This window comes from Habropoda laboriosa, unplaced genomic scaffold (genome assembly GCF_001263275.1).
Source record: "Habropoda laboriosa isolate 0110345459 unplaced genomic scaffold, ASM126327v1 scaffold440, whole genome shotgun sequence".
Lineage (NCBI taxonomy): Eukaryota > Metazoa > Arthropoda > Insecta > Hymenoptera > Apidae > Habropoda > Habropoda laboriosa.
In genome coordinates, this window is record NW_017100710.1 from 1,640,964 (window position 1) to 1,668,581 (window position 27,618).

At 40.4% G+C, this 27,618-nt stretch overlaps 2 protein-coding genes across 2 annotated transcripts in view; one reads left to right on the forward strand and one right to left on the reverse strand.

The window, feature by feature from the left end:
* The first annotated feature begins 10,057 nt into the window (after positions 1–10,057).
* Positions 10,058–12,620, forward strand: LOC108576983 (aldose 1-epimerase-like). Its single transcript, XM_017940060.1, has 7 exons — positions 10,058–10,155; positions 10,228–10,358; positions 10,465–10,658; positions 10,777–10,950; positions 11,185–11,426; positions 12,183–12,324; positions 12,399–12,620. The coding sequence occupies exons 1-7, from the start codon at positions 10,058–10,060 to the stop codon at positions 12,618–12,620; spliced, it is 1,203 nt and encodes a 400-aa protein (XP_017795549.1).
* A 1,031-nt stretch (positions 12,621–13,651) lies between these two features.
* Positions 13,652–27,618, reverse strand: part of LOC108576995 (fibrillin-2-like) — a 34,675-nt gene continuing 20,708 nt past the window's right edge. The window contains exons 12-41 of the mRNA XM_017940074.1: positions 27,488–27,607; positions 27,198–27,413; positions 25,888–26,087; positions 25,604–25,784; positions 24,982–25,287; positions 24,241–24,582; positions 23,903–24,028; positions 23,388–23,721; positions 22,574–22,740; positions 22,029–22,357; positions 21,498–21,924; positions 20,902–21,255; positions 20,721–20,834; positions 20,496–20,654; positions 20,206–20,420; positions 19,556–19,913; positions 19,336–19,481; positions 19,153–19,261; positions 18,431–18,718; positions 17,754–18,179; positions 17,216–17,464; positions 16,934–17,137; positions 16,730–16,855; positions 16,398–16,637; positions 15,449–15,621; positions 15,182–15,376; positions 15,001–15,105; positions 14,773–14,925; positions 14,491–14,682; positions 13,652–13,873 (exon numbers count right to left, since the gene is read on the reverse strand). Of these exons, the coding sequence (XP_017795563.1) occupies positions 13,652–13,873; positions 14,491–14,682; positions 14,773–14,925; positions 15,001–15,105; positions 15,182–15,376; positions 15,449–15,621; positions 16,398–16,637; positions 16,730–16,855; positions 16,934–17,137; positions 17,216–17,464; positions 17,754–18,179; positions 18,431–18,718; positions 19,153–19,261; positions 19,336–19,481; positions 19,556–19,913; positions 20,206–20,420; positions 20,496–20,654; positions 20,721–20,834; positions 20,902–21,255; positions 21,498–21,924; positions 22,029–22,357; positions 22,574–22,740; positions 23,388–23,721; positions 23,903–24,028; positions 24,241–24,582; positions 24,982–25,287; positions 25,604–25,784; positions 25,888–26,087; positions 27,198–27,413; positions 27,488–27,607 (6,776 nt within the window). The remainder of the gene's footprint in view (positions 13,874–14,490; positions 14,683–14,772; positions 14,926–15,000; positions 15,106–15,181; positions 15,377–15,448; positions 15,622–16,397; positions 16,638–16,729; positions 16,856–16,933; positions 17,138–17,215; positions 17,465–17,753; positions 18,180–18,430; positions 18,719–19,152; positions 19,262–19,335; positions 19,482–19,555; positions 19,914–20,205; positions 20,421–20,495; positions 20,655–20,720; positions 20,835–20,901; positions 21,256–21,497; positions 21,925–22,028; positions 22,358–22,573; positions 22,741–23,387; positions 23,722–23,902; positions 24,029–24,240; positions 24,583–24,981; positions 25,288–25,603; positions 25,785–25,887; positions 26,088–27,197; positions 27,414–27,487; positions 27,608–27,618) is intronic.

Consider the following 27,618-nt stretch of genomic DNA (forward strand, 5'->3'; position numbering starts at 1 on the left):
TATATCTGAGTAGAGGAAATATATAAAAGTCTAAGCTAATTTAACACGTTCACCATCGAGAAGTATGAAAAAGTACTAAATAGATTAAAAACATTTGTATTTCAGAAAAGGTCTAACTTAACATATTCACCAAGGAATATGAGTAGAAAGTTAATGGTCCTAGAAATGATAAATTATCTGGCCTTTTTTACGTGGGGCAATTAGGAGATTATGTTGAATTCGTCATCTCATCACCGATACAGTCAACCTTTTTTTTATTGCGTGGATTTGAGGTTGAATTGGACTAAATTAATACCTCAAATAAAACTTCTTTGCAGCAGACATCGAATTAAACTTTATTTTCAAAGTCAAATTAAAAATAGTTTCACCTATGTTCAATTTTTTAACACTTGTTTGACTGCTATGCTAGAACAGGCGTTCAAATCTTGGAGGTGTTGAGGTGCGGCATGATTCAAAGAACCTTTTGTCAATCTTCGATCCACTTTCTCTCCAGTACCCTAAAACATACAGCACGCATAAAATGTATCACTTATTCGAAACAGAAATCGCACAGTGAATAGAATAAAATACCCTGGTTTAATTGCAAAACTATTCCAAGACTCTACCCACAAAACCAGCTCCACCCATCAATAAAGCTAGCCTTTCCTCTTAAGAGACGGTGCGCGAGCCAAACCGAGGGGTCGCTTCTCATCCAGGTGGCAAAATCCCGGTTAATTAGTAATCGTCCTCCGCCTCCGTTAAATCCGCAGGTGCTCGTCGTATCCAGACAGCACGTGGAGCGTGTAATTCGGATGCGCCGGATTATCCACGCGACGTTTCGACGTTGATCCTGCAAATTAAGTCGACTCTGCTCGACACGGCGGCCTGCCTCCAGCTAACCTCGTCACCGTGAACGTACAAATCGTGGCACAAGTATGAGAGAAGGGTGGTGGGTAGAGTGATGGTTTGGGGTGGACCGAGGTGAGGGGTTGGTCCTGGAAAGCAGGTGGGGCAGAACGGAACGTAATCGCAGCGTAGTACTTTGGGTGATTATAGGCAATCGTGAAAGTACCAGAAAGGCGGCGGGTAAGAGGGAACAAGACAGAGCGAGGGGCGGGAGGGATGGGAGTTACGAGGTGGACGAGGAAGGGTAAGAGGGTTGGAAGGGAAGGAAGGAACGAGGGAAGAGAGAGGACGAGGGATATGCACGGGCCCATGACGGTGGCACGTCGCCACCCCGACGTGCACGCTCGAACGCGTTGCGTAATTAGCGACTGCCTCTCCGGTTTTGTGGGTGGGCGAGGGGGGTCGTTGGGCGGCCTGGATGGCGAGGGTGAAGTGGGCGCACCGTTACCGTGCGTCGGGATTGGGGCACCCCTCCGAGAAACGCGTTCGAGTAACTGGCGACCGGCTGAAGCCCACCGCGTGCGTGAACACACGTGCGATCTACAGGGTGGTTTTTCGTGTAAGACGGTGTTCACGATGTTTAACTATTTACTTGTCTCGTGAAATTTTTATGTGGCTACTTATGGTGGTTGGTTGTCGCATATTGTGCTGAATTTTTAACAGCACAGTAGTTTATTTTATGTAAAACTAATGTTAATATGTTGAACGCCGGATCAATTTTATACAACTTACTCACGGCGCTGGAGTGAATTTCTTTTTTTAAGCACTTAACGTCATGCTTAATTTTAGCTACGTGGTTATCTATGCGACTGTATTACGTCTATTAGAAATAAGCAGTCAGACATTCCTTTACCGAGCAGTCTCCTCATTACTGTGTAATCCCCTGCACACCAGTTTAGTACAGAAAAGACGGTCGTATTTCTATCGAATATGATATTACGGTGGTAGAATTTTAGGACAGAACTGAGAAAACGTAATATTAGGGAGGTGTACTTTCGGCGGTTAATGCAACGCATAGCGATATGCGTAAATAATATGTAAACAGTTAGGAATGAAGCTATTTAAATGTGCTCTATGATGTATTAGATGAAAATTTTACATATGTTATCGTTTATTTAAATTCAATGCTTTTACTACTCTTGACATCGCTGGTCTCCAGTAACCCCCACGGAATTCAACGCGTTAACATATAAACACGCAGTTAGACGTAAACCACGGGCGAACTATCGACAAAGAAAAGATAAACAAAAGACGATAAGGACGAAAGCGATAGAAAAAAGACGCGAGGTACCGGCTACCAGTCTGAAACCGAGAACGCGAGCAGAAACACGTATTTACTTAGTTTCAACACATGTGAAACTTTGATAAGAGCGTAAAATTTTGAGAACTCTTTTCTTAAATGTGCTACTAGATAGGACTAGGCAGTACCTACTACATACATATGTATGTACACTAAAAGTCGACCAATTTACACCAATATTGAATCTGAAATTAATACAGTAGAGATCAATGACAAACTTATTTCGTTTCGAAATTCTTCAACTTACTAACTTTTTTCTGAAAACTTCTGCGTACTTTGCAAGACATAGTGACCCTAAGCTTTGGCCGGTAGAGTTACATTAATTTAAAGCTTGATTTTTGTTGAATTTATTCATTGTAAATGACTAGCGTCGCGTTAAATATACTAATATAACCTGCACCACGAGTGTGACTCGTTATTACAAAGCAAGGGGCTAAGAACGATTTTTTTCTGTGTTTGGTTTTAGCTTGAGGATGAGTTTCAGGTTTACTTATTGTTAGGTATTTTCTAGAATATGGCAATTTTTTATTTCTTACATTCAAATAAGTATTATTCTTAGATTCTCCAATAGTAATTTATCGAGAATTATACGAACTTTAAGTTAACACAAAAGCAGTCAGATATGTTCAACGCTCAAGTAATAACTTGAGCGATCAATTTGTGAATGATTAGACATTCCTTATTATACGACCACTTTGAACCGTTTATTTCCTGTTTCCTTTGTTCGGAGAAATTTTATTTTATGAATATTCAGGGAAGTCTGGATGGGTTTAACTTTACCGGTAGTTGTTAACATAAAGAGGAATATTTCTTTTGTAACATTTATCGTGTATTTGGACAAAGGAAGAAGGAGTGTCTCAGAATGGACTAATACCTTGACATACTTATTTAAAACAATTCACATATCTGCAATGTTTAAAATTAAAAAGAAAAATATTTTTGCAATCAGAACGTAAATAATTCTCTTAATAGGAATTCCTTTTTCTTCAAGCTTTTTCATTATCTCGAGTGGAAGTTACTCTGGAACAATTCGGTTCACCCTGTACTACGTCCACGAATTGCAGATTCAGTCGCGTCAGCCCCGAGCGGAATTAACGCGTCCGCCGGCGCAGCTACTTCGAGGAAGCCTCTCGCACAAACGGCTCGTAACGATCAATTATCGGGTATAACGCTCGGCTGGGAATCATTACAAAGCGACATGCGGATTTTACTACGTAAACAACGTCTTGGAGGGCGTGGGCGTCGCGATTCTCGCGTTAGTCCGCCGCAGATCTGATTTTCTCGTTGCGGGAGAAGGGGCGAATTATGCGGTTCGTGGCGTCGACACTAATCCTTGTCGAAACACCCCCGTTTGTGCCACCAGTCGAAAGGGGGGCAACGAATCGAGAAGCTCGGGGCTGGCTTGGAACCAACGTAGACGCAATTAATGCAGAGAAACCAGCAACGGACGTCGGGGGAGTTTCGAGGAGGGCATCGAAGCTATGCCAAGCCGTGAGACGTAATGACTAATTGAGATTGGAAGAGAGAAGGGAAATAATACGATCCGGCTGGTCACGGTAAAACGCACTTTTTCTTCCTCTTTCCTCCTTCAATCCGTTCCACCGTTCCCTTCTCTCCCTTTTCTCTGGCCCCACACCCTACCTCGTGTCGATTACAAAGGATCTCTCGCCTGCAGGCACACCAATGGAATTACGGGGCTACGCTGTCGCGTAGCTTGCAGCCTTCCCGGTCCACGGCTCGATTTTAACGCGATCGATTTATCGGCCCGCCCTTAAGTGTCTCGAGTAGACGGATTTATCAATTTCTTCCGCTTCGTTCTTTTAAGCCTGGCGAAATTTCCTTCATAATACGCCCTCTGTTTCCTTCAACTTTTCTTTATCCAACTTGTTTATTGTGCGTTATCGAGGATTCGAAGATTGGTTCGAATTTGTGTTTTTCATGCACGAAGATCGTTGCGTTGTTCTGTTCCTTCCCATCAAATGTGAAATATCAAAGGTAAAATGGTGATAGTAGAACGAATCCCTGAAGATTTCAGATCAATCGAGTCTTTCATTTTCGAGATCTTTACGCGACAATGTGACACAGTATCTAAATATATTTAAATTTCATTTATTTTAGTTAAAAATGGAAGCATTCCATTGATATCTACTGAAATATTTCGTGGTTCTGTCTCTGAAGGCTAAAAATGTTCTCCTTTCCTTCATATCGAAATTCAATTATTTTTAAGACTAGATCAAAGCACAGATCTGTAGATCTTCGTTTAAGGACCACTTTATCCTACTTTCGACTAGTTTCTCTTTATTTGTTCTTCTAAACAATTCTTATTTATCTATCGATCATTGCGTCTGTAATGGCCAACAAATTGACATCAATTTTTCTTATACTCAAGTGTAACGAAATGGTTAAACGTACCTAATTTTCTTACCACTCCTTCCAACAACGCGATTTCGATTATACGCGGATTTTTTTCTTGAAAAATTTTTACGTTCATTTCGAATCAATTTACACACTTATCATATATTCACAGTTTTCTCTGTTACGATATTCTACGTCCTTTGGATTCCACAACACCGATTTTTCTTCAACGAAGAGTGATTAAATCGGTAATTTCATTTCTCCATCAATTTCTTTTCCTGACATTTTTTACTCACACCAGAGTTCTCTCAAGAATATGAACCTACTTCCTATTCCGAAAGCAACTGTTCCACAGTAGCATCATTACATCTACATTCCAGAGCAGGTCCTAACACATTTACTCTCAGACAGTTGAGCGATACTCTCGGAGAGTCAAGCCCCTGGGCAGTGTCCACTCGCGAGAGATACTCTCAAGAGCAACTGGCGATAGTTTTACTCTCAAAAGAATAGTGCAACGGTTTGAATTTAAAAGGGGCGCGCCTTTTTACCGTGATCGGCGTGCGTCCGCCGAGCGGCGTTGGGAGCGGCGATCGCGCATGCGTCGAGCGAAAAAAAGTATGGCGTATTGTATCGTATTAAGACGACGTGCGTGCCGTTTGTTCTCGGTTTTGCCAATAAAAGTAATATAAAAACTCTTTTCTGTGCGTGAGCTAACTCTTTTCTGTGCGCGAACAGACAGCTAGCTTTATGTTTGTCTCGATGTACGTACAGCGACCCGCGTTTCTTATGTTTGGCTCGCAAGAAATGTCACGAGTTCTAAGAAGTTAAGGCCTCGAATTTTTCCCAGAACAGTTGCGAGCGTACAGCGATAAGAATTCGGCAGGACGACTCGTCCTCAGTCGGTGTTTACCAGGCTGTCGAACGAGTGCCTCGACGAACGTCGCTTATACTGTGCGTTTATAGTTTTGTAGGGAATACAGTGCTGGCTCGAACAACGCGTTTTCTATTATACGCGTAATTTTTTTGAAAAATTTTGACGTTCATTTCGAATCAATTTACACATTTATCATACATTCACAATTTTCTCCGTTATGATATTCTACGTCCTTTGGATTCCACAACACCGATTTTTCTTCAACGAAGAGTGATTAAATCGGTAATTTCATTTCTCCATCAATTTCTTTTCCTGACATTTTTTACTCGCACGAGAGTATTTTCAAGAATACCAAACTGATTCGTGTTCGCAAAACTATTGTCCGACAGCAATATGATTACGTATCCATTCGAGAGCAGGTCCCAACACGTCTACTCTCAGACAGTCAAGCTCAGGGGCAGTGTCCACTCTCGAGAGATACTCTCGAGAGCAACTCACGATAGTTTTACTCTCAAAAGGACTTCTAGCTTTGTGTTTGGCTCGATGTACGTACAGCGACCCAGGCTCGCGTTTCTTATGTTTGGCTCGCAAGAAATATCACGAGTTCCAAGAAGTTAAGGCCTCGAATTTTTCCTGGAACAGTTGCGAGCGTACAGCGATACGAAATCGGGTAGGACGACTCGTCCTCAGTCAGTGTTTACCAGGCTGTCGAACGAGTGCCTCGACGAACGTCGCTTATACGACGCCATCGTAGTCTTGTAGAATATTCAGTGCCCCCTCGAACAACGCGGATTTACGTGTTTAGCATACCTTTATAATTTTCCTTATCGTGGCGAATAAGAGAGGTGGAAAAGTGCGACAGTGAATTCGTTTGTGTGAACTAATTCCACGCAAATTGTCGCGAATACTTAAATTTGGGAGAAAAATCAAACGACCAGTGTGTGCCTGCGAGCTACTTAGTTACAGTTTCGCGCTATGTAAGGTGAATAATGTGCCTAATTACATAATTTGCACCTACTGTATGTATACAGGGTGTCTCCTAACACGACGACTTCAAATAACTCGTAAGTTATTCGTTGTACGAAAAAATGTTTGAAACAAAAGTTGCATGTTATCTAGGGGGACATACAGTGCTCTAATCTGTTTTTTATTACCTTACTTTTTTATTGAGATATTAGGGTCATATTCAGTTTTTTAAATGGAATGTCTAATATTTTGCAGCGTAATTCTTAGCACGACTTTGTTTACTTGTTTTATAAATATCTCAGTAATTATTCGTTTTAAGTCCAACTTTATATAATACTTATTACGCAAAATTTGATGATTTATCCGAATTCGAAAAAAAATATTTGACATTCCATTTAAAAAACTGAATGTCTCCCTAATATCTCAATAAAAAAGTAAGGTAATAAAAAACATTGTTTGAAATATTTTTTCGTACAACGAATAACTTACGAGTTATTTGAAGTCGTCGTGTTAGGAGACTCACCCTGTGTATACGTACACAATCGAATAATTGCGTTAATTGAAAATAGAAGAGGGCCTACGCATTAATAATTAGTTTAATTATTGCTATAATTTCGTTTTATTGCATCCTATGTTTATTTTCGTTGTGATGAGGTGTGTTATAGTTATGGTTGTATAGTTATGAAACAGCAACAAATTAGTTTCTTATTGCTTTTCCCCGCGACTTGTACATATTCTATCCTTTTCTGGGGAAACGTTGTTTATCAGCAAACAGGCTTTTGAACATGACGTCCTTCGTTTATCGTACTTTAACCACAATATATGGGAATTGAAAATATTGAAGTGATTTTATAGATATGACACACAGTGTGTGTACGTATAAATATGTGCACATGCATTGGAAGAATATAAATTTACTTCAGTTTTTCGTGAAGGCGGAAGGTGGTTCCCAACTACGCGGAAAATCGACGTCCCTAACTTCCGCGTTGTTCAAAGGAACACTGTATATCTTTCCCTTCTGGTTTATTTAGATATACTATACAAAGAACTTTGAAATTAGAAGGATCAATGGAAAATAAATTAGCATATACATATAATTATTTGTTCATTTGAACAAAAGTCACCATATACTTGGACTAAAGCATCTTAATAATGTTTGTACCTTGAAGTAAGAAGGATTTGATTCTTCTAGTATTAATTATTCGGGCTACCTGAAATCCCTTTCGAAACCTAACTCACCACATTTCGAACTATTAGATCATCCCATAAGTAGTTGCTTTAGAAGTCCAATTTCAATAGAAAAATAATAGTATTTACATTTGCTGTTAATCCATGATATATTGATCGTTGTTTGCGAGAATTATTTGCCATTTTTCAGACAAATTTATTATCCCCTGTTGAAAAGAATTTTTATCTTTCGGATTAAGAAACTAAAAGTGGTCTGTATTCTTGAAGTTTCTACCATTTAAAAAGCTTTCTGGTGAACGTGTGGTATTAATTCCCAGTTCACAATTGTTTAATTTTATCAATTCTTGTTAAACATGATACCAACATGATACGGACCAATGACAAAAGTACTTTCATGCTTCACATCTTCAAACAAGCTACCAAAATTTACCAAACGTACTTCTACAGATTGTAAATTAAAGCCAGAGAAAGTAAATAAAAAAATAGAACTCTGTTTCTCATATGTGGGAACATCGAACCAAGATAAGAAGCGACATTACTCATCGAATGACCTAACACTATCTTCCCTCCGAAACGAAAAAAACCCCCATACGTTAAAGTGCCCACAATGCCAACTTCCCTCACGCCAACCGAAACTTCTCACCGTCACCGAAGTCCATCTTTCCGGGACCAACGAACCCCGGTGGCTGCTTCCGTTTCTCATTCATCAGTCAACGAAGACAATTCCAGCCGCGTGTTGCGACGCGATTTGTCACGATATCGTTCTGTGAAGCGGTTCGCGGCATCGATATTGTACCTCGTACAATCCTCCGCATCCAAGAGTGAAACAACGAAGGAGAAGGAGGAAGAGGAGGAGGAGGAGGAGGAAGGCTGACGTTGCGGGTGAGCAAGTAACACAGGAAAGGAAGGAAGGAAGGAAGGAAGGAAGGAAGGACGGCAAAAGGAAAAGGGACAGGTGGGGCAGAGTGGAGGAGGGTAAAAGCGGGCGTGTTAGAGAGTAACCAAGCCAAGGGATCTCTCGCAAACGCACAAGGCAACCGTCGCGGGCGCGCGCGCGCCAGTCTTCTCCATTCGTCGTGGCTCGGCTCGTCGACATTAAGATAATTACTTTCCAGCAGGACGTGCGCGTTCATTGTTGCCGTTACCGCGGCAGAATGGCATTATGCATTGTCAACGAAGAAAGTGAGGGAGTGCGTGGAGCAACAGAGGGGGTGATGGTGATGGTTGCGCGAGAGAGGAACGAACAGGGGTGGAAGAAGGAAGCGGGGGGAGAGAAGGGGTGCACCCAGTTGGTATACCTTAGCCCGTGGGTGGAGCATTATTCCGTCAGTTCCATGTTTCGCCATTGAAACTAGCGCACGCTCGGGGACAGAGGTGGGTTAGCAGGAGGCGCAGGAGGAGAGGGGAGGACGAAGGGGGGTTGCCTTCCGTTCCTCCGAGGAAGACGTCGGGAATGGGGGTGTGGGCATCTACCGATGTACCCAACAGCTTTCTCCCGACGCGACGCCATTAATGTAATTATTTCCAGCGAGTGTTCCAACAGCCTCGAAACGCTTCGCGGGAATTGAGACTGATCAGCAACCGGCTGCTGCCTGCTGCTTCTGCTGAGAAAGAATCTCTGTGTCCTCCTCAGGGGGATGCATGCCTTCGCGGCTTCACCATTTTCCTTCTTCTCTATCTTTCACCCTCTCCCCCCCCCTTATCCATCGTCCTCTTTAACGTTCTCCCTCTGTTTCACTTTGACGCTTGTACATTTCATACTCTCTGTCCCTGTTTCAACGCTTACACCGTGTACGTGTTCTCCTTGGTGACAGTCAGCAAGAGGAGGGATGGATGACTCTCTCTCGTCAGAGCGGCGACGAAGCGTTAAAACGAGACGCGCTTGTCGGATTTGTGTCGCTCGCTTGCAACCACGATAATACCCTGATTTCGCGTAATGGGTTTTGCTCGCAGTTTGTCGCTTTCCGATTCTCTATCTCGTTTTCTCTCTCTTTTTCTCTCTATCGGTGTGAAAATCGCGCGGACTTTTCTGTGGAATTGATGACACTTTGTGACGCAAGCACGACTCGTTTCTTCGTCCCCTTTGAGGAAAGGAGAGGGTGTCGCTGATGAATTCGCGAACTTCTCGTCTCTGATACCGCGTCTAAATATTTGAGAATGCATCTTACCCGCGGAAAGAAGTTCCCTTTCGCGAGGAACAGGAAAGAGGAAATGCTGGATGCGCTTCTTTTGTGCACAGCTCCAACGTTCTTTCTTCTTTCTTTCTCCGTTGCGACGTGAAGTTGCTCCCCTCGCACGAAACAGGTATTCTCAATTCTAACCTACGTCTCGTTGAACGATCGACGGTCAAAATTCTCAGTGAATGGCGTTTCGACCGGGAAATTGAAGAAGAAAAAAAACCAGTGAAAATGCAATCGGGGTTAAATTTAGCGTGGTGAATGAAAGCGTTGGGACGAAAAGGGGGTAAATTTTGTGTTTCACGTTGCATCATGTCTGTCGCGGAGACTTTCGTCGAGGAAGACGGTTTTGGGTTCGTTCCCAGGCCGGATCGTAATAAACATAATAAACCATTCGATATTGTTAGAAGGTAAATTGCGGATATTAGTCGACGTTCCTCCGGTTTTCTGGGTTATTCCACGTCTATTATTCCTTCCGTCAGATATACAATGACCAACAGGCACAAAGCATCGGTGCAATTGATTTCTTGGGGCGCCGGTATTCAGGCCATCAAAGTACCCAGTCGGCCGGGTATTTTGGGCGACGTTGTTTTAGGATTTGACGACATGGACGGTAAAACTTTTCTATAAATCATGATCAGTATCGCCGAAGAAGTGGAAATACGTTGCACGATACTCCAAATATTTCGTAATACATATTCACGGAAATGTATAATCAGGTTATTTGAAGAACAGGTATATAGGAAGTATAATCGGAAGAATTGTGAATCGCGTATCTCATGCTAAGATGAGGATCGAAAATGAGATGTATTGTTTGTCCGTTAACGATAAGGACGGTGTTAGCCATTTTAACGGAGGTTTCGTTGGATTTGACAACGTTAATTGGGACTCGTGCATATTGAACAGCAGACACGTGGTACGAATGCAACTTTCTAAATAAGTGGTTCTTTGTGTTTGTTCGTTTCTCGGTGACATTCGAGCATTTCTACTTATTCGAAGTTACGTGAAATTGTATTATTTCGATGAAACAGGTAATGTCTCACTTGAGTCCGGCGAACAGCGAAGGATATCCAGGAAATATGTTGACGCAGATTAAATATTCCTGGACGGATGATAATCAGCTTCATATTAATATTCGTGCAACTACCACTCAACCAACACCTGTTAACATTACCACTAATTGCCTGATGAATCTTGCAGGCCATGTAAAAATTTTCGATCGTTTATTCATCCTTTTATTACGTTTCTTTCTTTTTCACAACAAGCGTAAATAACGTAATTTTCGTATTGCACATTAATTATGAATTCCTTTATTCCGAGGAAAAATGCTCGTGAATATTTAATTGGCAATAATTATTTCGTGGCACCTGTTAATTAAATTATTTCTCTTACTCCGTTCTTCTTTCTTTCTTTTTTTTTTTCTTTTCTATTATTGCCAGGCTACTGGTCCGGATGAATTGAAGAAACACGTGATCTCGATGAACGCAGGTAGTTGGACGTTCGCGGATATCCGGGACAGTTTGCCGACAGGTGCTATATATCCGGTTGATCGTACAGTGTTCGACCTACGTTTACCGACTCAGTTAACCAAACGGCGGCTTTACATCGTACCGGGGGGTGGTTACAACCAGAATCTCTGCATCACCAGCCCCAACTGCTGGTGTTATCGATTCCATGCTAGGTAAGTGCACGAAACTCGAAGGTAATAGGGCAGAATTTCTCTGTGAACGTCGCATTGAACCTATGTAGCTCTTGTCGTGGAATCGAGATAAGCATTAATCGATTAATAAAATTCGTTAATCTTTAAACTGTGAACAAAAAACATAGAGAAAACATCGAAGGAAATTAATTTTCATTCCTTTTTTTGCTTTTCTTTCATTTCAATTGTATTTTTCAATGTTTGCAATATGTATCATGTACTGTAATGGATTCATACTGCAGATCATGATTTTGAACGTGTATTAATGAGGCACGTGTGACATGTATTAGATAATTAAAGTCTGTGCTTTTAGTATGGAGGTAATTGTGCGTTTCAGTATCCGTGTGCACAGATATATAGATCTCTAATTCGCGTGCATTTAAATACACGAATATGTGTGTATTATTATATTCATATTTCTAATAATAATAATAATTGTAATATTACATTCATATTTTAAATAATAGCAATATATTTTTTCAATAATCGCGAATACGTATTTTCTCCCGAATTTAATACACGGGTTTTAAAAATGACGCGAATTAAAATATGGATCCGTTAATCCACGTGTATTTACATGAATAAACTTGAAGTAGAGACCTCTAGTTTACAGCTGTGAGTAAATAAATAAACCAATTATTACGATGTCAGTTTAATCGCTGCTAAAAATTGCACATTACGAGTGCAAGATGAATTTAGTGTCTCTATTGAAGTTAGTGTTTATATTTTCCACCAAAGAATCGTGCACGCCGGCTCAGGAAGAACCTTAGAAGTGTACTCGAACAAACCAGGTCTACAATTTTCCACAGGAAACGATTTACCCAATCCCGATACCTATTATCCACCCGATTTCGACGATTTCTGCAACTGTCTGGATGACGTTAGCTATCTTTAATTTAACCCTTCGCTAAAATCGTACGAACCGTTGAAAATCATGAATATAACGAATTATAGACGCTCGGATTGAACGTGGACGAAAGGGAAATTTGGGGGAAAGACGGTGTTCGATATAAAAGACACAGCGGATTCATCTTGTCGCCACAAAACTACCCCGACGCCATCAACATAAGCAATTTTCCATCTTGTATATTGTATCCTGGACAAGTTTACTCGCACGATCTGACGTATAAATTTGGTTTACTGTCGAAAAATTCATACAACTCGGATGGTCATTGAAAGAAGCATATAAGATGATTTTTAATTAACAAAATAGACGTAGATTTATAATACATATATTTGTGAACCATCTCGGCTAGGACAATCCTCGTGTATCCGCGCCGATTGTACAGAATTATCCATCGTAGTCTCTATTCACATATTTATCGTACGTTCACCCTGCATTTCCTTAAACGGCTGTGCAATTAAGATGAACGCAGGGATCGCCGCTAATTAAATTGTACATATTATCAAGTCGATTAACGTTACTTTGCTTATGTAATTCTCTTTTAATTGTCCTGAAGGCACTTGCGTGCGACGATGTGAGAGAGAAAATATATGGACACTTTTGTCGAGAGATTTCTTCGAAACTCGTGTCACGAAAGATCTCGTTTATAACCGTTCCGTTAAATCTCTTACATCGACTCCGTTCTGTTATCTGCTAGTCGACTATAAACGTTTATAAATATATAAAGCTATGTCTGTGTATGTATACATTTTTTTTCTTCATTTACTTAGGCTTAATAGAAAACTTCATTTCTTTTTGTACATCCCTAGAGTGTTATTTCTACGTGTGGCGTAACATATTGTCGGCGGGCAGTTAAACCTTATGGCAGAGAGATTCTGAAGGCAGTTTCTCGAGCTTTTAAGTGTCTTTCTTTTTTAGCTGATTTTTTTTTTTTTTGGTCTTTTCTTTTCGTCACAGAACACATTACAAAAGTTACATTTAATAAACGAAACAAAAAGATATCTATCGTTTAAAAAAAAGAAGAAAAATACGAGAAAGTAAATGTAAAAAGGAATAAAGCAGAGGCAGTGTTAAAAAAAAAGAAAAAAGAGGAAACGATTATTTGGCAGTGAGATTGGAAGTTAACAAATGAACACAAAATTTCAAGCGTTTGGAACTAAATTCGAAAAGGAATCGTGTGCCTGTATAATACTCAGCCCGGCAATCTCCCGTTTTATCGGATCGCTGTCGTTTCGGTGTTCTACGTGGCAACGTGAAAATTGACTAAAAGAACCGAAACTTCGTACAGCGTCACCCCGAACAATTACTCCGTCACTATTAAATGCACTCTGAATGTTAGAGGCCTCTCCCACACTTGGTTCTCCTCGCTGATACCGTTTCTCGTGCGTCCGTGTATCACCAGCCGGAATTGACCGGGTTCCTTCAGTCGACTGCGGAAATGAAGAGCCGAAATACCGTGTTCGTTCACGATCTCGAAGTCGTTCCCGTTGTTCCCTTTCACTATCGTGTATTCCATGTCTTTGTCCTGCGAAACGATTTAACAAATTGTCGATTAAAAATAGAAAGCGTATTATTCACCGTTTGCGCACCGATTTGATTCGAACTTGTGACTTAAAAAGTACAAAAATATTCTCTGCTATTTTAGACACCAAATTAACCCTTTCTCTGACCTAACCAGACGGTAGATGTTTAATCGCGGCCTCAAGATTTTTTGTTTCGGTGATATGAAGTTACTAAAAATAATATGTCTTGTGACTTAGAATATAACAAATATTCATTGCTATTTTGGGCACCAAATTAACCCTTTTAGCAAAATAGAAGATTAAGCAAAATCTTCTGTTTTGGCGTTTCAAAATTTAAAAGAAATGTTTAAATTTATCATTTTATTAAATTAACGTGGACGTGCGCGAGAAGCAAAAATTGAGGATTAAATTAAGATGAAAGTGGAGAAAAAGTCGCCAACAGCACAGTGCGAGAAAATTTTCAAAGCGCCTATAGGCGCCAACAAATCTCAAACTCATCATTGTCTACTTAGAAAAAAGAAGTGTTTGCAAAATTTGCCTCCTGAAAAGCCGCCAATGGGTTAATAAGACAAGAAAATTTGTTAAATATTTGAAGTAAATTAAATTGTAAAGTAGGAACCTTGAGAGCAGGTTGTAATTTAATGATTCTCATTCGGTGTCTGGTCTGTCGCAGACTGATCTTAAGAACATGTTCTTCGCCATGATGATGCCTCTTCGCTGATCTGACAAATCGTCTCTTTATAATTTCTGTCCTTCGTGCACTCAGTTCCTCGTCCGTCGATTTTATTCTTATACCTCCTTTACCATTAACCTATTCCAAGAAAAAGGTGATCGAATTTTTCAATCTATTCAGTCGATTATTCGAATTAAAACGGATTGTAAGTTTGAAGTTCTAAAGTACCTTGCAAGAGAAGCAACCTTCTGTCGATATAGTCTTATCGTCTGCTGGTGGTATGTGATAAGGATCTGGATTGATCACGTAAGTAGGTGCGTTGCTGATGTCCTCGCCGTAGTGTCCTTGAGACAACGGATTTATGGTCGATAGACAATGACCCTGGAGAAAAAATTATCAGAGTGTATTCTTAAAAAAGTTATAATTAATTTTTCGGTTAAATCTTTCGTTACAAACCTGTCCAATTCTCTGATAACCAGTGGGACATCCACAAATGAAACCGTTTGCTCCGTTAGGTGTGCAACCGAATGCGCAAGGACTTCCCATGCACCCAGCGCTGACCTAAAAATTCGTCAACGTCTTTAACATCGTCTGTGATAATTAAAATCCTATCGGTAAAAATTAATTTAATTATTACCTGAACACAAATCTGCAAGTTACTGTCGAACTGATAGCCATCTGGACAGCCACATTTGTAGCTACCAATGGTGTTGATACAAGTGTTATCTCCGCATGGAGAAGTGCTGCATTCATTTTCGTCGATGCACTGATTGTAATAAAGGTGTTGAACGAATCCTTCTGGACATCCGCAACGATAGCTTCCCATGAAGTTCTATAAGTTTGATAAGAGAGAGAAAGAATGCGTTGAAATATTCGTGTGAAGAATGAAAATTATGCTACTTACTTGACAACCGTGTTCACAAGTCGCGTCATCGGCACACTCGTTCTGATCGACGCAAAATCTGCCAGACTGATCGAGCTTGAATCCTCTCGGACAGATACACCGGAAGCTGCCAAGAGTATTGATGCAAGTGCCTGGTTTGGGGCAGGTTCCAGGCTGGTCACACTCGTTTATGTCTGCAAGAAATGAGAAATTAAATAGCTATTTAACCCTTTCGCATCTGTGGACGAGATATCTCGCGAACTAATTTTTTGGGCGAGATTTTATTATTCAATATTTACAACTCAGTGTAGTTTATTTAACGTGATATCTCGCGGCTATATTGAGTCTGTAACTTAATTTTCACGTGGCTTTGAAAAATTGAAAATTAACGAAGAATAGAACTATTAGCGATAGTAACAGCGGTGTTTTCCAAAATGGGTACTGCGAAAATATTCTGGGGTTCGGCGAGATAAGGTGTTTTTTAATATATCCTCAAAGGTTTCCATTTGTTATCACTCCTGATTCAACTTTTCTTTTAGTGGACAATTTCGATATACTGCGCTTTTGTTCCATGGAAAAAGGCTATATTTTATTTTCGAATAAATAAGTATTATAGCTTACAATCCTATGTAAATGATAAATATCAATAACACGATTCTTTTTCTTAGCTTTCACATTGTTATTTTCAATTCTCGAATATATTCGAGTGTGAAAAATTATAGCAGCATCAAATACAACGCCGCTCGAATTATCTCGAGTGTGCACAGTTTGGCCTGTTTAGCGCGCTCGAATTAACTCGAGCGTGCAAGTTAAGGGGTTAATGTTGTTAAATTTACGGTGGCGATTTTTTGGAAAATTTTGGACACTGATGTAGAGTGTAGCGTATATAGCGAAATTTTCTGTGCGTAGCATCCTTGAATGTTCAAAACATCGGACAAGCAACTTCATTATTAATTAACATCCTACAAACCGTGACAAGCATCTCCATCTTGCGTGTAACCCTCTTGACAACCGCAAGTATAGCTTCCTTGAGTATTGATGCAATTCTGTTGACAAAGATGATTTCCAGTCGCACATTCGTCCAGATCTCTGCAACTGATGCCGTCAGGATTCAAGATAAAGCCAACAGGACACGAACAGATGAAACTTCCTTCTGTGTTCTGGCAGCTGTACTTGCATGGTTTCGGTGTCACTTCGCACTCGTTTATATCTGTAATTAAAAGAGTCGACAAAAATTCAAGTAAATATAAAATAAGAAATTTTGAGTAATTCATTGCATCCGTAATACTCGAGAATACTTACCAACGCATTGAGTTCCAATTCTGTCAGGCTTGTATCCCTTGTTACAAACACATCTGTAGGAGCCAAGTGTATTGATGCACAATCCATTCTTGCATAAATCAGGAATCGTTCTGCATTCGTCAATATCTAAAAAATTGCCCAATATCCAATTGTGTAGCATAGGAATAATAATAAAAAAATAATCGTCAAAATTTATGTGTATACCTTGGCCGTCAATGGTAAAGCCTTTGTCCAAGCAGAGCTCGTTATAATTTTCAGAGTCCTTCGAAGGACAGATCTCGCAGTGTGGTCCCCAAGCTGCGCCCATTGTGCAACAGCAATCTGCTTTCGTCACTGTTTTCAAGTCGGAGGTCCTTGCGGTGCATCTGCCGCCAATTATTTGCAAGAAGCAATAACCCATTCTACGATCTGAAAAAGAAATTAAAGTAGAAATTCATTCGGAGTTCATTTTTCTCGATTAGTTTATTGGCTTTTTCCATTCGTTACCTATGCAAGACTTTCCATCAGGACTCTGCTCGAAACCATCGTAGCAAAGACACTGATAACTTCCTTCCATATTGACGCATTGACCATTTCGACATAGACCCGAATTAATCGCACATTCGTCGATATCCTTGCACTCGTCAATCATGCCAATTTGCTGATATCCAGGTGGACAGATGCACATGAAAGAACCAATGAGGTTCTTGCATTGGTACTTGCAATTATTCGCTGGTGTTGCACACTCGTCCACGTCTACAGACATAGTTATCAAATAATTTAGAAAAATTCCAGGACAATTTTTTTTTCATACTATAATACTTCTTACACGACTAATTTTAGATCAAAATTATTATATCCAGGAAAGTTCCAAAATTGTTTAATTTACGTGAGAAAGATATTAAGACAGGTTAAATCATGATAAATTGAAAAATCTCTTGCTCATGGAAGGAACAAAGAATTTGTAATTAAGATGCTCAAACAGTTTTTATGTTTCCAATTACTCATACAAGGATCGAAAATTCGAATTCACTTCATCTCTTACCTATACAATGCCTTCCATCCGGAGCCAAAGTGTATCCGTAAGGGCAAATGCATCTGAAGGTGCCAGGTGCATTGTGGCACCTGAAGGCGCACTGGTTGCCAATCTCCAGGCACTCGTTCACATCCTCGCAGATCTGGTTCACTCCAGGGGTGAATCCTTCGTTGCAGTAGCATTCAAAGCCACCTTTGATATTCGTGCACGTCCCGTTGCCACATATGTTCTGCTGGTTTAAGCACTCGTTATTGTCGATGCAACGTCTGCCAGTTGCGTCCAGAACGTATCCAGATGGACACTCGCACCGGAAGGAGCCATCGGTGTTTATGCACTCGCCTTCAACACAAGCGTCTTGCATGAAGAGGCACTCGTTTAAGTCGATCCCTGTGTCGTCTCTGCCTGGGCCCTCGGGACACAATCTTCTGAAGTCCTCTAAAAAATGAAAGCAAAAAGAAAAATTGGGGATATGTGAATTTCGTTTGAGACTTTGATCTTTTTTTTATTATTATTTTTTCTCTGGTATTTCTTTGATCTGTGGTTCATCTTCCTTAATTACTTTTTCTTTGGTATTTCTTTTGAAAGATTTTGAGAATTGGGGCACGTAAACTTCGTTTGAAATTTTGATCTGTTTATTTTTTTTTTAATTATTTTTTCTTTGGTATTTCTTTTGAAAAATATTTTACCGCTGTCTTCCGGAGGGCACTGTTCACAGTATTTGCCCCAAGCCTTCCCCATCGTGCAGCAACAATGCTTCTTCGTCATGCCACCCGTTCGAGGAAGCGAACATCGTCCTCCTACGTGTCTGATGTATCTATCGTAGCACAGTTCCTCCCTGACGTCGACACAGCGCATTGAATTCAGATTGTCGCTTAATCTGTAGCCAACTGGACACTCGCAGATCACTCCTCCGTCTGTATTGATGCAGCGACCGTTTTCACAGATTCCTTGTGTCTCCACACATTCGTCCACGTCTATATTGAACAAGTTTCAATTGTATTTACATTACATTTAACATATACTACGAATTATCACAGCGTTATCGCAAAATGGGTTAAATTATTACAAAATGACAGGGGGGTGAAATCAGGGGGAAGAGAGGGGTGTTCAGATTTTTTAGTAGCCTATATTTTCAGCAAGGCCCTAAAGAATAACTATGCAAAATTTGGTCCAAATCGGTCAAAGGGTTTAGGAGATAATAGGGAACATACAGGCAGACATATTTTATATACCGGGTGTTCCACAAGTATTGCTAGAAAATTTACGCAGTAATATTTAAACGTGAATAACTAAAAAACAAAGCCTTAAACGCAATTTTTTTATTCTTGATTTTCGTCTTATTTTTGCCTGTAGAATCATCCCTGAAAGTTTCGTACAATTTCTTCTATTAAATTTTTGTTTTGCTTACCCACACACTTCTTCTTCGTATGATCCAATTCGTAACCAGGAGGACAGTTGCATATGTAAGATCCCATTAAATTCTGACATTTTCCTGGCGACGGACATAATCCAGGAATCTAATACAATTATTCCAATCGTGTAATATCAAATAGAATATTAAATTTCGTTTGTAAAAAGAAAAAGAACTTACCTCGTGACACTCGTCGATGTCTCTACAGTGCTGGCCATCTTGAGCCAAGACGTAGCCATCGGCACACTCGCAAATAAACGCACCAATAGTGTTTCGACATCTTCCATTGCGACAGAGGAACGGCATTATTCGACACTCGTCGATATCTGTTGCAAAATTAACAACGTCTTAATCGTAGATCAATGTCACTAAAATTGTACGCATAGAAAAGAAAATTTACCAGCGCAGTCGTTGTTAGGACTGAGCTTGAATCCCTGATAGCAGGTGCACTTGTACGATCCAAGCGTATTCACGCAGGTTCCATTGTTGCAAATGTTCGGATTGCGCTGACACTCGTCAATGTCCACGCAGTTGTCCCTGTCTCGTGTCAACGCGAAACCAGGATGGCAAATGCATTGAAAGCTGCCTTGCAAGTTGTTGCAGGCGCCACTACTGCAAATTCCAGGTCGTTCGTAACACTCGTCAATGTCGACGCAGTCTCGTTGGCTAAGGCCCAGCTTGTATCCGGCTGGACACACGCATTCGAAGTAGCCTTGCTTGTTGATGCACTGTGCGTTACCGCTGCAGGGATTCGGGATCTGTAGACACGAGAAAAGCGCGAATGTTCAAAATTATTCGTCGAAATAGATACCAAAAATTGGAATCTTCAGCTTACAACCCTTTCGCTGTAAAATTATTTTGATTTTCTCACTATTTTTCGTTTTGGTCAAGGAGAATACTGTCGAACGTCGCAGTGAAGGAGAATAAATTCCGAGGGCGCGTAGATGAAGTCGAACGTGTAAGAAAAGGGTTAATAAGCATTCAACTTTAAATCTTAGGGTCCTTCGTATCTGAGAAAATATTTATAAATTTTATTCGTAGTCTTTCTACCTGCTGACACTCATTCTCATCGATACACTGATGAGAATCCTGATCGTACTCGTATCCTCGATCGCACTGGCACTCGAAACTTCCTGGAGTGTTCATGCAACGCCCGTGAGTGCACATCGTTGGCATAAGGGCGCATTCGTCGATCTCTTCCGAGTGATTAGTTATTGGGTTCACTATTTGACCAGGTACCATGCCACACAGGATCTCATGTTCGCCTAACAGAGAAACATTTGATCGCAATAAAAGTTTCCTCTCGTTAATTCCATTGAAATAATACTTTTTATACTTACGAGTCCTCTCAGCGGGACATTTTTCACAAGGACTACCCCATGCAGCTCCCATAGAACAGCAACACAACATTTTCGTCTGTGTATGCATCATGGGATTGAAACATTGACCATCTTCGTAGTTGACGTAGCACGATTCTTTTCTCATGTCGACACACTCCTCTGACAAAATAATTTCGTGTAATTATCGGGAATTTTCAGAAATACTTTTAATTAAAATTCACTTACTTCCTCCAGGCATCGCCATGTATCCTTCTGGACACTCGCAATGATATTTGCCCTGATCATTAATACAGTATCCCACTCCACATATTTTTGGATGCAAGGCACACTCGTCTATGTCTACAATATAAGTGAAAAAATAAATACTAGGTTTTTGATATGAAATAATTAAAAATTTTGTAATTACCTATACAACTGGTTTTAGTATCGTCCAAAATGAAACCTTCATTGCAAGAGCACATGAAGCTACCAAACGTGTTAGTGCAGTGTCCGTTCTGACAAATATTCTCATGTTCTTCACACTCGTTAATGTCTTCCAAAATTACGGTGACCTGATTAGGTCTGTATCCAGGACCAGCTGGACACAATTCCTCGAATTCTTTGGTCCCAACCTGAGGACACTCTTCGCAGTTGTTGCCCCAAGCGTTGCCAATGCTGCAGCAACACGTCGCTTTCGTGACTGAGGAGGACATGTCGAAGATGCACTGTGGTTTTCCGGTACCGTGCTCGAAACCCGTGAAACAGAATGATTCTCGCCTATCTACAATATTGAAAGAAAAATTAAATACTCTAATATGATCTCAAAAATTTTTTTAATTTATCTGTAAAAATTTTCGCTTATCTACAATTCTGAAAACAAAATTAAATATTCTAGTATGACCTCAAAGATCTTAAAAATTTATTTGGAAAAATTTTCGCTGATCTACAATACCAAAAAGAAAAAATTAAATATTCTAATGTGGCCTTAAAGATCGTGAAAGTTTATTTTGAAAAATGACTTACCAACGCAGGCGTTTCCAGCTTCGACCAATTCATAATGAGGAGGACATTTGCATACGTATTTTCCCTGAGTATTAATGCAAGTACCATACTGACAAGATTGTGGATTCTCGCATTCGTCGATATCTGTACAATTCCCTCCAGAACCGTCCAATTTATAGCCCTCGTTACATTCGCAACGGAACATACCGAATATATTCTCACAACGTCCAAAGACACACAAATTACTGAACATCTCGCACTCGTTTATATCCACGCAAGTCTGGTCGTTATTTTCATCGGGATGCATGAAACCCATCTCACATTCGCATCGAAACGACCCAGGATAATTCAAACAGTGTCCATTCTCGCAGAGAGTATTGTCGTTCGCGCATTCGTCGATATCTTTGCAATTGTAGCCATCGCCTCTGAATCCAGCGTCACAGACACACTGGAAAAATCAAGAAATTTCTTCGAGCAATGCAATAAAAAAAGAAAATTCGTGAAAAATTATGAACGAAATCTCGCGATATTCTGCTCAGTCAGAAGTAATACCTTGAATGATCCTTCGGTATTAATGCACTGTGCGTTAGAATCACATCCTCCGTTGTTCGTCAAACACTCGTTAATGTCCCTGCACTCGACTCCGTTACCTACGAAGCCTTCGTGACAGGTACACTCGTAAGAGCCCTGAGTATTCTGACATTCGGCGAATTCGCTGCAAGAATATGCATTTAACAGACACTCGTCGTCGTCTGTGCATCCTGGACCCTGTTCCGGTTTCACGGAGTATCCTTCCTCGCAACGACAGTTATAGGAACCAATAGTGTTGTAACATTCACCGTAACCGCAAATGTGAGGCTGCGTGGTGCACTCGTCGATATCTAAAGAGTTGAAGCAACGTGAAAGCAACGTCTACGGTGTTAAGTTTTTTTTTTTTTCGAGAGAGAGAAAAAAAGATTCAGCCGAAGACAGTGCAAAGTAAACAAGTGAATAAAGGATTATTCGAGGAATTCAGGTGTTCGAAATTTTTATTCAACGTACAAAACTTTATTGAAAAAAACCTTGCTCGATCGTCTAGTCTACAAAATATCATTTACCTATGCAAGATACACCGTCCTTCCCAGGTGCTAGCCCATCGGTGCAAGTGCATATATATCCACCAGCAATATTGCTGCATTTCCCACCGTTACAGATTCGAGGATTCTCTTTGCACTCGTCCACGTCCACGCAAGATCGACCGTCCAGATTCAACGCGAATCCGGTGCTATTGAAACACACGCGAAAAAGAAATAATTAAAAGAAAAAGAAGAGAGAATAAGGTTAATTCAAGTTTTATAAAATTCCAAGAACTGAACTTCCAATCTATCGGATCTTCACGTCGATTTCCAGCAACTTATTAACCACTTGGGTTTGAATTTATAAGCGTCTACTTAATTTTGCAGTAATTAACCGAGGAAAATCTTCGGTTAAGTAACAAAAATAAAAGATCGATCTGGTGTAACGATTCGTATTATTACAATACACAAAGAATTACAAGAAGAGATACGTGAAAAAATCGTTATCAAAGTGAAAAGGTCAGACGACGAGTAAGGACACTTGCAATTCGTCTCGAGACGTTATTCCAAAGCCAAGTGGTTAACCCATTTGCATCCGTAATCGGAATAATCCGCACATGACGATTGTATAGAAGGATCTCAAAATTTCTTAATAATTTTGAATTATTGCACGCAATTTCGGAGTGAAATCAGTAATAAAGAAAAACACAAGAAATATTGGGCCGACTGCCAATTGAACGTCTCAGATGAATAACGCTAGTAGCCTATTCAGAGCTGTGATGCAAATGGGTTAATAACATCTTCTCAAATGATCAATCACGCTGTAAATATTGAAACGTTGGAAAAGAAGAGCCACCTGCACGAGCAAGAAAAACTGCCAGGCGTGTTCAGACAGATATCCTCGCAGCCGCCGTTGTTGCTGGCGCACTCGTTTATATCCTCGCAGTGGGACTTCAATCCAGTTTGCTGATAACCATCGTCGCATATGCACTGATAAGTGCCCATCATGTTCTCGCAGACACCGTTCGAGCAGATCCCGCTGGTTCTCGAGCACTCGTCAATATCCTTGCAGGACTGCTTGTCAGGGCCTAACTCGTGTCCAGGCGGGCATTGACACTTGAAGCTGCCCTCTGTGTTGATACAGGTGCCTCCGCGGCAGAGTCCTGGCGTTTCTTTGCACTCGTTTATGTCTGAAATTTTATTACGCTCGGTGGATCAGTTCGAGTGGTTCGATTAAGTTTCTCACAGATCGTGCGTCGATTAGTGTCAATTATATTTCGTTGTTTTTTTTTTTTTTTGGAAGCATCTTAGTTGGAAGTGTTTAAGACATGTAGGGAACGGTTTGGCTCGATTTAGCTCGACGTTACGTACCCATGCAAATTTTCATGATATCGCTGCTGCGATACCCGGGACTGCAGTCACACTGAAAGTTGCCAGGCGTGTTTCTGCAGGTTCCGTTCCCGCACACTCCGTGCATGATCTCGCATTCATCGATGTCTGTGCATAAATAATAAATTCACAGATTATCGAAAGATGTCAGGTTCCATTTAATATCAAGAATCAGTTTTAATTAGCGTTACGCCGGCTGGCGGAACTGGTCTCGAATGTAAACTACAGTTCTACAATTTTATTTGGTCTTAATTTTTCAAATTTACACGTTTATCGTCGTTTCTATTTTGCGTTTGTGTTTTACGACTCTTGACACTCACCGTTACACTTGATCCCGTGTTCGTCCAACGCGAAGCCTTGATTGCACTTGCAACCGAAGCTTCCAATCGTGTTCTTGCATCTTCCGTTGAGGCACATTCCAGGAAACTCGATGCATTCGTTGATGTCCTGTTTGTCCGTGAAACCGTCTCCCCTGGGACACAATTCTTGGTGCGTGTGGGTGCCTGGCTTTGGACAGGATTCGCATCTCTCCGTGCCCCATGCTCGACCCACGGAACAACAGCAGAGAGCCTTGGAAAATTGGCCTTCTATCGGATTCGAGCATTGCCCGTGACGATGATCCAAGAAGCAGGTCTCTTGTCTAGTGTCTATGCACGTGGTGTCTGAACAAATTTGTCAACAATTAAATCGCGAATTTACTGGTGACACACGCTAAGTCGATACGTTAACCCTGATTTTTCGTCGTTCGTGAGAAGAAAAATGATGGTTCATTATGATTTTATATTTTGACAGGAGAAGAATTGATAAGAAATTGGTGAAACTAATTCACTGTGAAACTTACAAAATATAGCGTTATAAAGGGTTAGCGTAATTTACATGACGTAGATCTAGAATGAATGACTTAGAGTGTATTACCGATATATAAAGGGGTAGTATTTACATTTTTTCACCCTAAAGTAAAATCGGACATTTTTTGGCCCGGTTTTATCAGTACAGCCAGGAAATATTGATGAAAAAATCGAAGAAATTAGAAGTATTTTTGTACAAGCTTGAAAACTCACGTGTTGCGTCTAGAGTCAAGCCAGGAGGACACTCGCAACGATATGATCCGTCGGTGTTCACGCAAGTGCCACCGCCCTTGCAGATACCACTGTTCAATTCGCATTCGTTTACATCCACACACTCTTTTCCGCCGAATTTCGCGTATCCCTTGGAACATTCGCAGATCGAATGGTCACAGATTTCGCAAGGACTGCCCCAAGCAACTCCTACCGAACAACAGCACTCTGACTTGAGCGCCAATCTGGGTAGATTGTATTCACATCGACCGTCTATCATCTTGGTCCAACAGGAACCCCTCCTATTGTCTAAGGGAAATTTCAATTACATTATACAGGGTGGTTGAAAAACAAATGTCAACTTTTATATTTTATAATTCATATGCAAGTAAACTAACTCTAGAGAGACTTTAAAAAGTCTCCACTTGTGACATTTTGCGAAGAAAAGAAAATATGCGCATATGCAAATTTTCCATGCAAGTGTTACAATTTTTTTTTAATCACCCTACATTTCCTTGATTTCCACAACGTTACCAGTGGAAGAATATCAACAAAATTTCCTTTCATTGATAAAATTGATTTTTCTTTTATAGATGAAATAAAAATTTTCGTTTATTATTTATACCCATGCATATATGGCCAGTGTGGTCCAGAACGTATCCAGGGGAGCACTCGCACCCGTATGAGCCCGGAGTGTTCACGCATATCCCGTTCAGACAGATATCTGGCCCTAACTCCTCGCATTCGTCGATGTCCTCACACATGTGATTCTGCGTGTTGAATCGCGTGCCGCTTGGACAAACACACTGTGCGAATATCACGCTTAAATATCTCAATTGGTCAGGGGGAATCACTTAACGTGCTTTAGATCTAATCGAAACTCGGTTCAACAGACGAGCAGATACTTGCCTGGAAGCTTCCAGGAGTGTTTCGACACTGGCCACCGCTGCACAATGAATCCTCCAATGCACACTCGTTTATGTCCGTGCATATCTTCCCTGACGCGTCCACTTCGTAGCCGCTGTCGCAGATGCATCGATAAGTCCCCATCAGATTCTCGCAGCCGCCGTTTACGCAAATGTTCGGATTCTGTGCGCACTCGTTGATATCTGTTTCAGAGAAATGGATCGAAAATAAGTATTCAGAAGAATTAGAGGTCTCTGCTGTTTAAGATTATCGAGTATTCAGGAGACTCGTGTAACAGGTCGAAAAAAAATTTGGTTTTTGCTTCAATCAATAGTGGTACGTCTGAAAAATATGTCTGTGAAGTTGTAAACTGAAATTCGAAGTATTAACAAGGCTACAACAGATTTTATACAGATTTTTGACGGAGGTTCAAAAACTTTACACTAAAACTTTAAACGCGTTTTTCTCGAAACGACTTTTTTCGAAATGGCGTGCAGCATAATTCGACTTGGCCATGTGTGAGTACGTAGATAAATAAATTCTGCTCTGAACGAACCTGCAATTTTAACGATATTATTCATTTTAATTACTTTTATTGCACGATTAAGACGAAAATTTTTCGTCAAAATCGCAGTATTTCTTCAAAGTGCCGCCATTTTCTCAATTTTGCATCTTTTTTATTTGCAAATTTAGGTTCATCCAGAGTGTAATTTTATAAAGAATAGAAAACTATGTGAATTTTATGTTTTAGGCCGCGACGAAATACCCCTACAGTTTATAATAATCGAATTATTTTACCCGAAAAAAAAATATTTTCTACTCTTTTAAATGTGTTGCAACCCGTCGGTAAGGCGAAGCCCTGTTTTCAATTGTTCAGAAGTCTGTTGTTTTCCAACGCGCTTTTTATCAGATGTAATTATTTCAAGAATATATATATGAATTTAGTGTATCTTTGCGTATATTCCACGAATATCCAGCACCACAAAATAACACGTTGAATAAAATATCGTGAAAGTTTCAAAAAGATCTATTCGATAGTTTCTGAAGAATAAATTCACAAAGATCACCTTATCTTTAGCGAGTTACACGAATCTCCCCCCTTAAGTCGTGCAATATGAAATTTCGAATTTCTAACAAAATTCGAAAATTGATTGCAGAAGTGATTACTTCAGTGTTGAAAAATTCGGAGTTATTTTCCTGGTAACTTAAAGTTCATGCAATTCTTGGTATGTTACTGTCGAGGAATCGAAGAATAGTGTTTGTTGCAGTTAAAAAAAAATTTCGTATAATATCTATCGTCTTTATCAAATTACCATCTCCATTGTAAGTCATTCCGGCGCCATGCGGACACAACGCGTCGAATTCGCTGCTGCTAGGAAGTGGACAAGGTTGACAGGTACTTCCCCAGCCCATAGGTTGTCCTAATATCACGGTGCAACAGCAGCAACTTGATTTTGTTACTGCTGTTGACGTAGGGTTGGAACACTGTCCATCTCGATACTGAGAGTAGCATAAGTCCCTCCTGGTATCTGTTGGCAATTAAAATATTCGAATATTAATCGACTTCTTGCTTCGTATAGTAAAGGCAAAAATTTCTACCAACCTAAGCAAGATCTTCCATCTGGACCTAAATTGAATCCAGGATGACACTCGCACCGGAAGCTACCGGGAGTGTTAATGCAACGACCATTCTGGCATGGTCTACTCAGGCACTCGTCGATGTCTAACGAATAA

Excerpts from the sequence above, each read along its gene's own strand:
- LOC108576983 (XM_017940060.1), top strand. The coding sequence starts at position 10,058 with ATGTCTGTCGCGGAGACTTTCGTCGAGGAAGACGGTTTTGGGTTCGTT. Across the intron at positions 10,359-10,464 it reads AGGATTTGACGACATGGACG|GTTATTTGAAGAACAGGTAT; the intron begins GTAAAACTTTTC and ends ATGTATAATCAG. Across the intron at positions 12,325-12,398 it reads TCTGCAACTGTCTGGATGAC|ACGCTCGGATTGAACGTGGA; the intron begins GTTAGCTATCTT and ends AACGAATTATAG.